Source organism: Kwoniella newhampshirensis, chromosome 11, assembly GCF_039105145.1.
Source record: "Kwoniella newhampshirensis strain CBS 13917 chromosome 11, whole genome shotgun sequence".
Classification (NCBI taxonomy): domain Eukaryota; kingdom Fungi; phylum Basidiomycota; class Tremellomycetes; order Tremellales; family Cryptococcaceae; genus Kwoniella; species Kwoniella newhampshirensis.
The window spans coordinates 898,523-914,312 of record NC_089964.1 but is presented as its reverse complement, the minus strand read 5'-3'; the positions used below and the strand labels follow the sequence as shown (position 1 = coordinate 914,312).

General features: G+C 51.6%; 6 protein-coding genes across 6 annotated transcripts; 5 read left to right on the top strand and 1 right to left on the bottom strand.

Annotated features, from left to right (window-relative positions):
* Window positions 1–124: 124 nt before the first annotated feature.
* IAR55_005510 (uncharacterized protein) lies at window positions 125–3,135 on the top strand (the record flags this gene model as incomplete). Its single annotated transcript, XM_066948601.1, has 2 exons — window positions 125–968; window positions 1,037–3,135. 2 exons carry the CDS (start codon window positions 125–127, stop codon window positions 3,133–3,135), a joined length of 2,943 nt encoding a protein of 980 aa, XP_066801169.1.
* Window positions 3,136–4,025: 890 nt separating this feature from the next.
* Window positions 4,026–6,408, top strand: IAR55_005509 (uncharacterized protein; the record flags this gene model as incomplete). Its single annotated transcript, XM_066948600.1, has 9 exons — window positions 4,026–4,135; window positions 4,264–4,308; window positions 4,536–4,759; window positions 5,070–5,169; window positions 5,321–5,519; window positions 5,636–5,753; window positions 5,812–5,825; window positions 5,889–5,974; window positions 6,132–6,408. 9 exons carry the CDS (start codon window positions 4,026–4,028, stop codon window positions 6,406–6,408), a joined length of 1,173 nt encoding a protein of 390 aa, XP_066801168.1.
* Window positions 6,409–6,879: 471 nt separating this feature from the next.
* On the top strand, window positions 6,880–9,014 carry IAR55_005508 (uncharacterized protein; the record flags this gene model as incomplete). The annotated part of the gene is made up of 10 exons (XM_066948599.1): window positions 6,880–7,086; window positions 7,433–7,642; window positions 7,704–7,940; window positions 8,025–8,180; window positions 8,244–8,270; window positions 8,330–8,400; window positions 8,461–8,488; window positions 8,548–8,665; window positions 8,732–8,883; window positions 8,961–9,014. The coding sequence occupies 10 exons, from the start codon at window positions 6,880–6,882 to the stop codon at window positions 9,012–9,014; spliced, it is 1,260 nt and encodes a 419-aa protein (XP_066801167.1).
* A 937-nt stretch (window positions 9,015–9,951) lies between these two features.
* Window positions 9,952–10,920, top strand: IAR55_005507 (uncharacterized protein; the record flags this gene model as incomplete). Its single annotated transcript, XM_066948598.1, has 5 exons — window positions 9,952–10,047; window positions 10,102–10,270; window positions 10,348–10,458; window positions 10,541–10,680; window positions 10,792–10,920. 5 exons carry the CDS (start codon window positions 9,952–9,954, stop codon window positions 10,918–10,920), a joined length of 645 nt encoding a protein of 214 aa, XP_066801166.1.
* A 294-nt stretch (window positions 10,921–11,214) lies between these two features.
* IAR55_005506 (uncharacterized protein) lies at window positions 11,215–11,856 on the bottom strand (the record flags this gene model as incomplete). Its single annotated transcript, XM_066948597.1, has 1 exon — window positions 11,215–11,856. One exon carries the CDS (start codon window positions 11,854–11,856, stop codon window positions 11,215–11,217), a length of 642 nt encoding a protein of 213 aa, XP_066801165.1.
* A 1,423-nt stretch (window positions 11,857–13,279) lies between these two features.
* Window positions 13,280–15,687, top strand: IAR55_005505 (phenylalanine-tRNA ligase, alpha subunit; the record flags this gene model as incomplete). Its single annotated transcript, XM_066948596.1, has 12 exons — window positions 13,280–13,453; window positions 13,526–13,675; window positions 13,768–13,860; window positions 13,926–14,044; window positions 14,241–14,333; window positions 14,424–14,552; window positions 14,607–14,722; window positions 14,788–15,022; window positions 15,080–15,171; window positions 15,236–15,312; window positions 15,369–15,428; window positions 15,487–15,687. The coding sequence occupies 12 exons, from the start codon at window positions 13,280–13,282 to the stop codon at window positions 15,685–15,687; spliced, it is 1,539 nt and encodes a 512-aa protein (XP_066801164.1).
* Window positions 15,688–15,790: the final 103 nt, after the last annotated feature.

The following is a 15,790-nucleotide window of genomic DNA, read 5'->3' as shown; positions in this document are numbered from 1 at the left end:
AGAGTAGACTTTTAACTCGGCACGGATCCACAATCCTCCTGCGGCTCGGCCCAGCATCTGCCATCACTGGCTTTCACCTCTCGTTTGCCGTTCGCACGACTGTCGTTGGCCACCCTCTCCATCCATGACACACTCCACCATGGCGTCTCCCTCTGCTTCGGCACAATGGCACACTGTCTCTCCTCATACACGGCCCTTGACGCTCACCATCCTCGAACTCACTCCTCTCGCTCTCACACTCTCATTATCACTCTCACCTCCCTTACCTGCACCAACCCATCTTCCTCATACACCCACCCAACATCTCGTTCATTCTTCCCATCACACCCACGCTCATTCACCATTGCATTCGAAACAGCAACAGCATCAATCGCGGAAACGATCACAGGCACAGGCCGGACGACAACATCGACGCTCTGCGCCTGGCGATTTCACGGATGACGAAGATCTGTTCGAAGAGAGCGATTATTCCGCTTTGGTGGAAGGATCAACGAGTTTCAAAGATCTACTGAGTCATGGTGTAGTTGTTTCAGTCAACGGTCAACCTTGGTCCAGGATCTACGCTCATGTGAGCGAAGATGACGAAGACGATTTCGGTGATTGGGAAGATGAACCCTCCTCAGCATCAGCGTCACAAGCACAAGCTATCACGAGTGGGCTTGGTGAGACAGAGAATGTCAATACGGCGGAAGACGGGATGGAAGAAGGAACAATGACAAGAAGGAGACCGCGTAAAGCTAGATTCGGACTTTCGGCCGCGGAAGCCAGAACAGAGAAGGAAGGTTCTGCGACCGGGTCAAGCGCCGGACCGGGAACAGCAAATGGGAGAAGAAGAAAGGAGAAAGAGAGAGAAAGGATGGACAGAGATAGAGCCGTAGTTGTGGTCTACGGTCTGATGCCCGGAAAGGAATATGAAGTGGAATTGCGAGTGGTCGGACTGTTCGGTCAGGATGATGGAGACGGAGTCGGTAAGTATTGCATCTCCCTATGCTTATTGAGGTGAACGCGTTGCTGATTCCCTGATGCTGTGTCTCAGTGTCAAGCAGTGTCTTGATACCTCCTTCTCCCACTCCGAACTCTGGTTTCCATCCTCGCTCAAGAGCCAACTCGCTCAGATCTAGATCACGTCCACGATCTCGTTCAAACTCCCTATCTGGCTCCTCAGCCCACCCGCCATTCGGCTCCTCCCCACTCTCCCACACTCGCTCTTCAGATGCGGTGGCCACACTCGATGCCCTGCCTCCCATCTCCCACGACACGCTTTCACCCGAGAGTGCTATTATCCCTACGCCTATTCTGAACGCCGTGGATACACAAGCCGCTCAACTTCGCCATCTTATCGCCACGGCTCATGCGGAGAAAGACCACCTGCAAGCGCAGATCAAAGAAGCCCGTCGAACATCCCAACGTCACGAAGCGGCTTTGAAGGCAGAGATTGAAGCTGTCAAGAAGGCCATCGAGAAAGCTGGATCATTGGACCTTCGAGCGAAACAGAAAGCCTTAGCAGTACAGGAGCAGGTTAAGCAGGGATGGGCTGGCGCAGAAGCCGCCGAAAAAGAGATGGGTGATGTGGAGAGTGGCTTGGATACTCTCGAGTCCAGGCTGGAGGCTATGAGAATCGAGGTCGATGCTTTCCGCGACGAGTGGAAGGTCGCCAAGGAGCATGAAGAGGAAGTGAGGGAGAGGGACAGGAAAGTCAGAGCGGAAGAAGACAAGAAACTGGCAGACGTCGTCGGCAAGGTCGAAAAGCTCAAGGCGAAGAGAGCCAAGAGGGACGTAGAGACAACAGAACTAGAGAAAAAGCTCGAAGATCTGGAAAAGCAGAAAGAGGAAGCGGAGAAGCGCAACGAAGAGGAGAAAGTAGCGAGGAGAGGCACGGCCTCCTACTACGCTGCAGGGTATGGACAAACAGGACAGAATCAATCGATCGGCCAATCCCACCACGACCATCATGACCTGCCATACGGAGGGCGAAGCCTGTCTGCGCACCCATCGCTCAACAACCTAGCGGGACATTATGCTGCCGGTCCGGCTTATCGACCTCGAGGTGCTCCTGGAGGTTATCAACCTCGTTTTGCATCGGCTGGAGCTAGACCCAGCCCTTCTCAACCTAGTCCTACACATCCCAACGCGTTCTACTCTTTGTCCCATCCCGTCCCACCTACCAGCACTTCTCCGGCTTTCCGACCACCCAAACTTGCAGCTAGTAATCCTGCCGGATCTAGATCAGCGTCTGGTGGTGCCAGTGGCATTCCAATCGGTGGAGGGTCCGGGGTGAACGCCGCAGCTATGCCTTTCCATCCTTCCAATTTTGCTCAGTCACCCCCTTCAGTTGCTGGCCAACAGAATTCCTCGGTAAGCTCGCCAAGCGCAATGGCGGGCGGTCACGACCTTTCCGGACACCACACGACTGCGCTTATGCCACCTCAGTTGCAACATCGGATCTACCTGCCAAACGTGCGACCAAGACCTACACCGAACTTTCACCCGCCGCCCAGTGTTGTGGCAGAACAGCAAGCGAAGTCGGCAGCTGCTCTTACCCCAGCGATTGGGGCCGGTGGAGGATCGGGCTCGGGATCCAGCGCCAGCGCAACTGCTAGCCCTATTGAGCCTGCATTCCCACCATTAGGTGGAAAGGCTTCTGGTCAGACATCGGTCAATGTGCCATCCGGACCCAGTTTGGCCAGTATCGTGACCCGAGCTGTACTCAGCCCGACGAGTGCGTTAGCTCAACAAGCTGTTTCGAGCTCAATTTCAGGCTCGAATAAGCAAATCCAAGGTCAGGGTACCGTCACTGGATCACCAATCACTGTTTCACCACCTCACTCGTCCGCAAGTCCGACACCACCTTTACTGCACGATCATGCGCATCCTCAAACTGCAACAGGGACAAGAACGAGTGGAGGGAGACATTTGAGTTTCCCACCGGGGGGTATTGGTCTCGGTGAATCGTTCCCCCAGTTATCGCCTACTTGGGGCCCGTTGTCACCTCCTTCTGGGGGAGCGGGACTGAAAAGAGAAGGGACACCACCTGTCCCAAGTTGGGGCAGTGGGAAGGAAAGTCCGCTGAGTGGTATCATCCTGAAGAGAGGGAGCGGGAGTGCGACCCCGGGCACGGGCGGAGATGGGAACTAGCGATGCACACGGGTCTGCATTGCGGTCCCTTGTTGGATGGTATGACATGTTTGCAAGCTCAATGATGAAAGAGACGGTCATGCATATATCCTGTACTCTACAATCGCGTTCGACTGTCTCCCGCAGTTCGCGTGGATTGATCGGGCCGTGGTGCCTTTGATTGTGTGGTTTGTGTTGGTGGTTCCTTTTTTTCGGGGTTGTTTTAGTTGCTGGTGGAATCGGGACATCGAGATATGTCAAATAAGCAGAGACGGCAAAAGCATGAGCTGCATGATTTAGACCAGGGTATCGCTCATTGTCGCAGTGCAACTTGGCTACGGGAAGTTGAATCATGCATATGATCAGGGAACTTGGATTGTCGGTTCCCGAGGACCTGTTCGTGCACGAAATCCAACTGCGCAGGATGATGATTACTGCGCGACTAGGTAGGTGTTGACGTTGACACATATACGAAATGTTTACATCGCTTCGGGTTTTTGATTCTTCATTCGCAGTCTTCCTGTTCTCATCCAACTCATAGCTTTCTCTCTTGAAGCATAGATATATACACCGTCATACCTTGTCCTCACTGTCATTTCCGTTCGCATAGAAAGACATCCCTTTCATTTCAACATATTTGCCACTCGGTTCAACTTCCGATCTGATCAGAAGAGAAGAAAAGAAAACATACACGACCTCGACCGGGCTTGATCGACACATACACATACACTAGCAAGGGGGAACTCCTTTTCATCACTCGTTCAGTCTTCCATAGCCAAGTCACTCTCAGACCCAGCATCCTCTCCTCACTTCGATCTTGTCACACGTCGCATATCGACATTCATTCTTCTCAGACCACCCTCATCCGATTCAGAACATCGATCTAGCAGTTCCAACTAAATACAGACAACATGTTCAACCTCTTCACCACGACCACCATCCTTCTTTCTTCCTTGCAGATCGCAAGAGTTGGAGCTACAGTATATCCAAGGACCGAATCGTACACCGGTACATCCTTCTTGTGAGTTGTCTGTGACCGTTACGATTCGCATCATTGCTCGATTTGATCAGAAATCCTGTCATTCTTGAGCGATGAGGAAGAGCGTCGCATTCGAACGTTCTCGCTGACACACGATTTTGATCCTCTAGCGACGGGTTCGAGTTCCCTGTCGAGACTTATGATAACACGACCAAGTGAGTTGATGATCTTCAGTGGTCTGCTAGTGTCTGCGTGGGACCATGTGCTGACGATCTTGTTTTTCTCTACTTCTCGCTAATCCACCCATATCAAAATGACCCAATTGTCCTCATCCTGTAAACCTCCTCTCGGCTCGCCTCACTTCTCTCATTCCCTCCGTCTCCTTCCCCCTCGCAACTTCGCCCCGTTCTCGCTCACACCATCGTGCCATCACACCTCACAGCGGAGACGTCTTCTGGGCCACCCCATCAAACACCTCCCTGCTATACGTCAACGACGCCAACCGAGTCATCTTGAAAGTGGACAACACCACTTCTGTCGTCTACAACGAGAAGAGATATGCCCCGAAGTTGCTGACGAAGAACACGTATGAGCCCGGGACAGTGTGGGTCATGGACGCTGTTCATATGCCGTATGGATGTAGTGTGTGGCCTGCGTTGTGGACTCGTGAGTGGTCTCTTCTCGATCGTGTTCGTGTTGGGAAGAGGTATGAGATGGACGCAAGAGGTTGTGGTGATGGTCAAATGAGACAATGGCAAAGACTGTTGTCACGGGCGCATGACCTAGTGATCGAAGGACGATCTAGTGGATCGCTCTGGCGTTCTCTTCTTGTGATATGCTGGGGTTTGTCCCCTCAACTCGCAGGCGTGAGCGCAAAGAGTCTAGATCGCTCCGTGTACTGCTTCTTTGAAATAGGAAAAGATGTTGTGGACAGAAGGCGGTAGAAAACACGTACTGATAACGCACCATTCCGCAGAGGGACCCAATTGGCCTGCTGGAGGTGAGATCGATATCATTGAAGGGATCAACGATCGTACATTCAGCATGATGGCCCTTCACACTGGCAATGCTTCGACGTGAGTTATGGTAATCCTTGTGCTCTCCGGCGAATCTTCTTGGAGTGGTGCCGTCTGATGCTTCTCGCGAATTTTACCACTTCCCTTCCACTTCCGACTTGACTGAATCGCTTTTTACACTTGCCGCACGCTGACACCACTACCGTTACAGATGTACGGTCTCAAATAGCAGCAGCTCCATGACTGGTACGGTCACTGTAGACAACTGTAACAATGACGCTACCCAGAACTCCGGTTGTACCATCAACGACAACAGCCCCAACTCATACGGCGAAGGCTTCGCATCGGCTGGTGGTGGTGTCTATGTGGCTGAATTTGCCACGGATGCCATCAGGATCTGGTTTATGACTGTGAGTAGACTCCTGCCGTTTTAAGCAATCGACGGGATTTTCACAAAAGTACCGGAAAGGTTTCCAGCTCGGTTTTTGTGAATACAGTCAGATAAAAGCTGATTGAGGTTCCGTAGCGATCTTCCGTACCTTCCTCGCTCAGCGTTAGCGCCGATTCTATCGACACCACGACTCTCGGCACTCCCGTCGCCGAGTACAGCTCGTCCACTTGTGACATCCAGAACCTCTTCGGACGTGAGTTCATGGCAGGGATCAAGGAGAAGGTAAACTGATCATATCCCTTTGTGAATAGCTCAACGACTGACAGTGAGTTGAAGCTGGTCTCGATTTACATCCGCTAGACAAGTGGCTGATGAGCTCCGCTTTCAGATCGATATCACACTTTGTGGTGACTTTGCCGGTGTGCCCTCGCTTTTGGCCCAGACTTGTCCTGCGTTGGTCGGCGATGCGACATGGTAAGTGCAGATGTCTTTACGCGCTTTCGTCCCCCCACGGTCCGAGTTTACGTGTCCCGCGACCCCACACTGGACCGCCTCGACCTGCCTCGACCATTCGAATCAGCAGTCGTTCGCCTTGATAGGACGCTGACCGCTGAGAACACACCTCTTGCAGTTACTCCACTTATGTCGTGAATGACGCCTCCGCAACCTATGCCAATGCTTACTTCGAGCTCAACTACATCAACGTGTTCTCGACCAACTCGTCATCGTCCAACGCTACGTCGCCCAATGGTGCTGCCAGCGCGACTACAACACTGTCAGCTGGCGTCTCTGGGTCTTCCGGATCAGCTAGACCTTCCACCTCCGCCTCGTCCGCTGGTCGGGCAAGCACCTTCGGAGCAGGGATGATTGGATTGTTCGGTGTGCTGGGTCTCAGTACATCATTGTGATCGAAGTCCACGAAAAGGCAAAGAAGAGGAATGGGTTGCAATATGTTGAGAAGTAGGCGGGAGGGAAAGACGGGCGAGATTTGACCTGCTATGCACAAACAAACGGAGAGAGTGATCATGGACACTGTGTTTATGTAAAGACATCTTGAAAGAGTAGAAGATGCATCGAGTGGTGGCGTTGAATCTGGGTTTGGAGGTGTGTATTGTAGCCAACATCGGTTGTTCATGAGAGTACGCGAGACGGAACCAAACAAAGCAACATGAGGAGTGTCGCGTCTGAGGATGAACCGGAAGTCATGTTGATCGCATCCGTCCGTCCACATTATCACAAAACAACACCTTATCCAGAGGGAAAGCAAATAGCACATATCCCTGATCGTCCCTCTTCCCTCTTACCTCTTACCCAGCGATCCGGAACGTTAACCGCCATCATACCTTGATCATCGAGACTCAACTTGACCCACACTGACGATGAACACCTCCCTCCTCCCCTGCCTTCGCACCTCCACCCTCTCGGTCGTTCGCAAAGCTTCCAGACCGGGCGATGCTCTCGATCAAGGAACGTTCACTATGGGCTCGGCACGGGAGATGATTGAACGTAAGATGGGGTTGGAGAAGGGCGAGTTGGGGAGGAAGGACTGGAAAGGGATGGTCAGGGCGCTGGTGGAGGAGATGATGGTGAGTGATGAACGGATGGAGATGACTGGTTTGGGTATCCGTTGAGGAGGGAGGGTGGAGTGACGGGGAGTGGTGGAGATTGATTGTGCTTACTATCTTTCTGAGGAGGACTTCCGGTAGCGCAAGGTGGGAAGGTGCCAAATTATCTGCTGGATGTAGAGAAGAGGGAAATACGGACAGCTTCCTTGGGTTTAGAAATCGTTTATTCTGTGAAGGCTCGGGAAAAATAACATGAGGATTGGCGATCCTGCTCAGGATAGAGCTGAGAGGAACTCTGTGTACTGACAATTGTACTAGGGCCTATATAGTACGCGTGAACGGTTGCTGACAGCACCTTTCCCCATAGGAACAAGTACAGAACGAAGAGACCGATCTCGAATCACCTGCGGAAAGCTCCAGATCCTCTTCTTTGCCTCTCAGGCGCGAGCCCAAATCGCAAAATCACCCAAAGACTACCAGGTCAGTTTCAGGCAAGCCGGTGGGACCGGTCTTATCATCCGCACCGGCCAACGACGTAGACGAGGAAGTGGAAGATCTCGAGGATGATGAAGACGATGTGAGCTTTAGAGTCTGAGTCTGTTGGTGAAGAAGAGGATCTTTGCTGACACTAATGTTAGGTGGAAGTAGAATCGGATCTCTCATCAGTGTATGATGCGCCGCCAAAGAAGAGACTGAGTAAAAGTGTCAAAAACCGGGAAGGTGCAAGGGCAAAGCAGCGTGCGCCGATGACAACCAAGAAGCGGGAGAAGGCGGAGCCCGACGACGACGAAAACGAAGTAGAAGAAGAAGAGGAGGAGGAGGAGGAGGAGGAGGAGGAGGAGGAGGTAGAAGTACGTGAGGAGACAAGAGCTGTGGTAAGCAGTCATCTCCTTCGCGGCTGTTATGGAAACGCGCCATCTTAAAGAACTGCTCACTCATTTGACGCATACATGGCTTAGTCCGAATTGCCCAACGACGAATCGGAAATGTCGTCCGTGTACGATGTCCCTCCCACTCGTACGAGTAAGGGCAAACGGAAATCCAAAATTAGATCCGTCTCTGCTCTCTCGAGCGAGGAGGAGCGTGGTCGTAAGCCAAAACCCAAGGCGTCCAAGGTGAGTGTGATCGTCGCGCGATCTTGCCGGGTCTGTATCCTCTTACGTATAAGGTGTGATCAGCGCGTGAAGAAAGATCCAAATGAGGACGTGAGTCATCTCCCTTTCCCGAAACAAACGGGTTAAGCTTTACTTCTCGATTTGACCAGCTCTCACCGGACGAAGCAAGACTGGCCGATCTGAAACGGATCGTCGTAGCCTGTGGGGTGAGGAAACAATGGTCAGTGGAACTCCTGACGGGCTTAACAGGTGGTATGGTCTCGCTGACTGGTTTCTCTAGGAGCAAAGAATTCGCCGATTGTCCATCTGTTAGTATTCGAGATCGTTAATTCTCTGACTACAGTTGACACCCCGACTTGACACGCAGATCCCATCTCAGATAACACATGTCAAGCAGTTGCTTCTGTCTTTGGGTATGAAAGGCACTCCGACACTTGGGAAAGCGAAGCCGTTGAAAGAACGTCGGGAACTTGCGGCGGAACTGTGTGAGTTGGACGTTTGCGGTATTACCCGTGGTCAGCCCTTCCCTCTGATTCCACTTTGCCGTTCAGATGACGTTCGCGAATTCGAGCAAGCTAGGGGTGTCAGTGCAGAGAATAGAAAGCGAAGGACAAGAGCGCAGAGCGGAGGAAGTAAAGTAATGATAGTGGGATCAAAAACGGGCTCGAGTGATGAAGAACAACAAGACGGCCAAAACGAGCAAGTGAATCCGCTGTTTCTCCCGTTGTGATTATCATCCTGGAGATGACCTTGCATTGACAAGAGAGCGTGTGCCTATAGTCTGCATTGGGCGCTGTTCTTGACTTTCTGGGAGACGACGACCATAGTGATTAGGTCACCGTACAATCGTGTCACTCCGATTATGCTATATATCAGAGATGAGAAGCAGTCATGGCGAGTTGGATCAGATGCACAAGAAGAGAGAATCTGGTGCGAGTGTGTCCAGATCCAATGCTCATCAGAGTCGCCCCTCATATATACACCTACGAGTGCTATTTTTAGACGCACTTTAGTCACATCCACCGCGTTTGAACTTTTGCTCATGAAATATCCAGAGCCGTAGGCGATCTCGAGTAGACCAGCTTGCGATCATCGAAGCCGGGATCTGGTAGGCGTTGGTAGCTCAGTGGGTCAGTGGGTCCCAGCTGCCTCCAGGTGCTGACGATAGGACAGGTGTTTGTATAAACTTATGGGTCATCTGACGTTCTGATAGGGAATTAGGAAATTAATCGTCCTAAGCTTGGTCTTTTCCTATCCCTTAATGATACGGCCGTAAATCGAACGAAGAGGACACATCGCAAGGTTCGCAAGCCCGTTCCTCGATCCAGGTGGAGTTTGGACCCTTTCCTATAAAAGGCGGATTTGACCCCCATGATTCACCAGGCGGTAATGTCCGCAGAGAGTTGAAAGGGAACATGACATTCCGTTGAACTTTATGTGGCGTCATCCTCCCCCGCTGCTATTTGACCATCGTGCCGAACAAACAACGAGGGCAACGGCAGACGGGGATGCCCGTGAGCTCGCAACGAGAGAGAGGATCATGCTAGGGGTACTTCTGTATAGCGCCTCGTCGTGTCTTGAACGTGTGGAGCTGGGAGAGAATTTTACGTATAAGGTATCCACCACGACCGAGATATCGTATCGACACAGCCTCATATGTCCCACAAGACTGGTCGGGTTATATACATATATATTTCTGTACTGGACGAACACCTAACTCCCTCGTCTAACACTCGAACCACTCACCTACCAATCATTTCTACAAGATATCATGCCCACTCCCCACATCCTCCGCCTGATCGGCAGTGCGATCCTGGTCCTCTGCGCCGTCGTCGTGCTTGGTATCTCCGCTCATGTCGAGCACAATGTGAGTTGTTCAGTATGATCTGAGCATTGACTGGATGACTGACCTGAATGCTAGACTCGTGCAGTCGGCTATAAGAGCTCGACATTCACATACGATGCATTTGTCGGCGCGTTCACAATTGTCCTAGAGCTCGCCCTCCTCGTCGCCAGACTGGTGAAACCCGCCGTCGCCACATTGATCGTAGAAGCCGGTCTGGCGGGTCTGACCTGGATCTTCTGGCTTGGTGAGTAACGTCGTCGTATCCGTTGTCACGGAGATTGGAATCCTTGTGTTGACTTGGTTTGTGAATCCGATGCTTAGCATCGGGGATCGCAACTACAAAGTACACCGAAGAGGGAAGATCAATCTGCAAGAACCTTGATGATCTTCTCGACGTTCCTGAACTGAGCGATGTACCTCCCGACGCCTTGGGTGAGTCTGACCGCCAACCCCATGACGGTCGATACCCTTTATACCCTTGGTCACCTGTCGCTGATGCGTCTTTGCGCCCCAGCGATGATCAAGAAAGTGTTCAAATCCGCTTGTCGAGATCTTCATGCCGATCTCGCCTTCATCTGGATCGGTTTCATCGTCGCTACCATGATCGTTGGGTTCACCGTGGTCTTGGGGATGAGACAGCCTCACGGTACCAAGGTGAGACCGGGTCCCCATCCTCATCGCTCAAGCTCTTTCGAGATGGGTGGTTCGTTCCGTGGCGTTTTGGCTAATCTCCCGGTGTTTTTTTTCTCTTTACTCGTACTGTAGATGTGGCGATCTAATTATAAGGAATACGAACGAGCCAGTCATACTTCGGCAGACCCGTTCGCCGATCCCGTCGGTAGCGCTCGCGGACCAGTTGTCGGAGTGGCCGAAGACCCAGACTACAAGCCTTAGGAGAAGGTGTAGCAGCAACGCCGTGTCGTCCGATCAGATGTCCCATTTCGAAGATCCTAACTTATCTTTCGTCGCAACGTTGAGTCGTATAATAAGTATGTTTCGTACCTTGTGCTTTATAATCGTTCCCTGCTCATGAATACACACCTGACCGCGTACACCTTTGACTCTGTCTCGAGGTTCTAATGTGTTCGTCCGCCCGCGCAGGAGATCTCGCAGCCGTTGACTGTCTTTCGAAGCTGAATGTCTTGATCTTCGATGTAAGATACAAGATGAACGCCAATCATTGAGCAATTACGAACTGCCCTGCTCTGACGTCAGCTCAAACTGCGCATTGGGCGGGCGATCATCACCTGCATCTCTGCACAAAAACGCCGCCGCCAATTCATACGTTACAGAGCTACAACTACTCATACACCACCATCGCGACAAGGACATGAGCTTCATGATCTCACCCTCGACCCACTCTCCATCCCATAATCTGTTCCATCCTATACTCGACAAATCCCTCTTATGATAGAACAAAGTCTCCCAATATCTATAGGACATGCCCACCTTCCCACTCGCCACATACGCCCTCTTGAAACACGCCTCACAGGTCCCATCGTGAGGTCGAGCGGCCATGTGTTTCGCTAGGAAATAGATCTGCCAGCACATCTGGTCTTTGTTAGCGGGGGGCTTGCGTCGTTTGTCCTCCTTGTGTTGTCCAAGATCTCGTCGAGGAAGTGCAGGTGTCGGCCCCTGAGCTTGGGCTTCAAAATGAGGTAGAAGCTGAACCGATGTGCCCCTTCTTCGTTGACCAGTCGTACCGCTGCGATGATCGACGGGCACCGAAATTCGACGTGCTTGGTCATGGCTCAGATAGGCCTCGCCCGGGGCCGGGCAAAGATAAGCAGCGAGGCCAACGCCGGTATTATATAGGCTTGCCCGAGACATTGGCTGGGTGGTCATGGCCGACATGACAGCTGTCAGGTGACGTCTCTGCGAAGAATTGCCGTACACTTGCGTGTGATCGTTGAGCTGATACTGTATTGACTTCCGCTACGGGCGGATCATCGGCGCTCTCATGACTTCTGTCGAGACTCGTTGTTTGTACAACCTTCCGCTTCGTTCGTCTGCCGTCAGACTGCTTCTCTGCTGAGAAATCGCCCGCACAATAACTAAGGCGGCGAGTATGAATTACGCAATGCAACGACAGTGTACTCTGGTCCATCGTGGATCGCCCTTTTATCCAGTCAGCAAAAGCCCTGTATGTCGGTGTCGACTCAGATGGTACGCCTGCGCTGTCTTAACTGTCTCACGACGTCTCGATCGTTGACGGACCAGCAATGGTGCTGCTTTGTCTCGAAAGGGTGCTCTCATCTGACAGACCTATGAAGGTTGCTCGAGAAGGATGATGAGGTGACTTGACTCGTACGCGGATTGTGAAGAGCCTCCAGGGGACTTGGAGAAGGGCGGACGTTGCTGGTCTATCAAGCTCCATCCCTTCCGTTGAGTCAGACAGCACCGACAGCCATTTGACGGTAACAGACCGAGAGGAGGAGTGACCATCTCGCGAGGAACAGCCATTCGCCTTCACCTTCGAATACGTCTTCTGCATCTCATCTGCTCTCCTCCGCTGGTAAATCGGCTATCTCATTTTGAGACCTTGCCTCCCGCTCACAGTTTATCAATGAGCTCGACGATTGGAAGACAAAGATCCAACCCACCCTCTAATTCACTTCGGCACGAAAGGGATCGCTCGGTGGGAAGATCTCGGTCGTGTAGTCGAAGTGTGGCAAGTGAGGTATAGAAGTCAGTTCTCCCTCAGGAGGATGCTTATGTTGGACGAATGGACCATATACCACCACAAGGGCCTGCAATCTTGATTCAATGAAGCCACCTGATTGTCCGGTCGGACCCTGCCCACCAAAGACCATCATGGGTCTCGTTTGTCCGAGTGACCGACCATATAAGAGTAGCCATTAGTGGGTTTTCCCTCGCGGAGTGAAAGTGGACAGATCTTGTAGTTGCCCATGGAGAATCATATGCAGACTTCGAGCTTCTTGCTCAGCAGATGTCACGCCTGACTTATGCGTCGACACATGCATAGCTACCATCTTCCTCTGAATGGATGCATATATCACGTTGTGGTCTATGTGGTTTCCGGAGGAAGGTTACTAGGCATGCGAACTGTCGCGCCTAATCAAGTTGAGTCGTAGGGAGAAGTTCCGAGTTGAATGTCAACGAAATGTTCATTCAGTCGGTTCGACAACTCGGGATACCTGCTAGTCATCGTATCACAAGGTCGCAAGAACTACCCTCATCGCAGTCATTCTCATCCATTCACCCCTGTCGGCCCTACGAGACGTCCGACACGATGTCGTCACTCACCCCCGAAGGTCTTCAACCCATAATCCTCCAAACTCTCGCTTCTTCCCCAGATGGCAAAATCGCCGATACTCGGGATCTGGCGTTCAATGGAGCCGCGCTGAGGAGTACCGAACAGCAAGCTGTGGTCAGGGCTGTGCTTGATAGTCTTGCGAGCAAGGAGGTGGGTCGTTACATGTTCTTCCTGCAATACGAGGAAGAATTGCGAGCTGATACCGATATTTTGGATGTTCAGATGGTCGAGTACAAACAAATCACGACAACAACATATGGACTTACTGAAGAAGGAGAAATCATCGCCACGAAAGGATCTCACGAGTACAGAGTCTGGGAGGTCTTACCCGTCAAAGGAGCAGGGGAACCTGTCGGCGTACCAGAACTTACAGTGAGTGCCGTATCCATAGGTCACCTATTCATAGTGGTATGGGCCATTTGGCGAAGAAGTAGCACTGATAGGCTTTGGTATACCTCAATCAGAAACTCATCGGTGCCGATATCGCCAAGGTTGGACAACAAAGAGCGTTCAAGAACAAGTGGATAGCGAAGGATGGAGCAGGTTTCATCAGAGCGGTGAGTCAAAGCGGCTGAAGGCTGTATATGACGATGTGTCTGATCGCTTCTGGTCCTGTGAGCAGGTTGAAGCACCAGTGGACGAGACCGCCGATCAGGTCAAGGAGATCAAGGAAAAGGGCGATCATTCACGTGGAGAAGCTGTCACCAAGGAATTGCAGAAGAGGAAGTTGATCCAGCCCAGGTGAGTCAAATGCGCTGAAGTGTAATGTGAGCGGGCGGACGGATCGATGAGGGAGAGGTCAGACATAGGAAAGAGGGGGGGGGCGAGTATTTGAAGGAGTTGCGGATCTTGAACGTACAACGGAAACCGCTTCGAGGAATGGGCACGGAAACCTGCAAAATACCGATTGGGCGTCACTGACAAGCAACACACATAGAAAATACATACATTACTCCGTCTCAAAGGGAGCCCAGTTCTCAACAGAAGTGAAACAGCTGGAAACCGACCTTACCGTTGAGATGCTGCAATCGTACGTTGTCGATTCAATCACTACAGACTTGCCATAGCTTCTCGCTTTTTCTGCGAAGAAACACGAGCTCATTCTCGATTTTTGTCGCAGAGGCGCATGGAGGGAAGCTTCTTTCAAGCAATACAACTTTGCCGCAGCGGGACAACCGACAGATGGAGGCGCATTGCATCCTCTGCTGAAAGTCCGAGAAGAATTCAGAAACATCTTCTTTGATATGGGGTGAGCTGTCGAGCAGAAACGATTCCTGTCTGATAGCTGACGATTATCGTTTAGTTTCACCGAAATGCCTACCAATCGTTTCGTCGAGTCCGCATTCTGGAACTTCGATGCCATGTTCGTTCCTCAACAACATCCTGCTCGAGAGATGCAGGACACCTTCTACGTGAAAGGTATGCCTACAATCATGACTTGCGTCGTTGTATATACCGTGAAAACTAATACGATGTCATCTCAGACCCTGTCAAGGCACTCAGACCCGACCCCGAATACTACGAGCGAGTCCGCAAAGTCCACGAGGAAGGAGGTTACGGCTCTATCGGTTACAGAGCACCTTTCAACAGAGACGAGAGCGAGAAGCTGTTATTGAGAACACATACTACTGCCGTTTCCACGGACATGCTCTACAAGCTTGCAAATCAGGAGGGAGGATTCAAGCCGGCGAAGATGTATTCAATCGATCGAGTGTTCAGGTGAGCAGGCTCTACCTTTAACGTGCAGAATGTGGACACTGAAGTGGGCAACGGTAGAAACGAAACCGCGGATGCTACCCACTTAGCAGAGTTCCACCAGGTTGAGGGGGTCGTTGCGGACTACGACATCACCTTGGGTAACCTGATTGGTGCGTTATGCTCTGCTCTCTGATGACCTCCCACGAGTCAGCTAACAGCCGTTTATGCCAATAGCTTTCATGCAAGAGTTCTTCTCGAAGACAGGTAACCACAAATTGAGGTTCAAGCCTGCTTATAACCCTTATACCGAAGTGAGTAAGAATGGCAGACTTGAGATGAAAGACAGAGCTAACAGAACGTCATACAGCCCAGTATGGAGGTTTTCTCTTGGCACGAAGGATTGGGCAAGTGGATTGAGATTGCCAACGTGCGTGGTGGTTCACACCCGGAACGACTGACAGTTAGCTGACCAAAGTGCTTCGTAGTCTGGCATCTTCCGACCAGAAATGCTTGAGCCTATGGGTCTTCCCAAGGGTGTCCGAGTGCTAGGATGGGGCATGTCACTCGAACGTCCAACCATGATCAAGTACAAGATCTCGGACATCCGAACGTTAGTGGGTCACAAGACGGATCTGGACCAGGTGAAAAAGAGACCAGCTGTCAGACTGGAGAAGGGTGATGATTAGGACGTCTGTGTCGTTGCCTGGTGCTTGTAGAGAAAAGCAGAGGTGCATGCATGTAGATGATATTACCCATCACAGGTGATACTAGTACGTCGTGCATCTCATC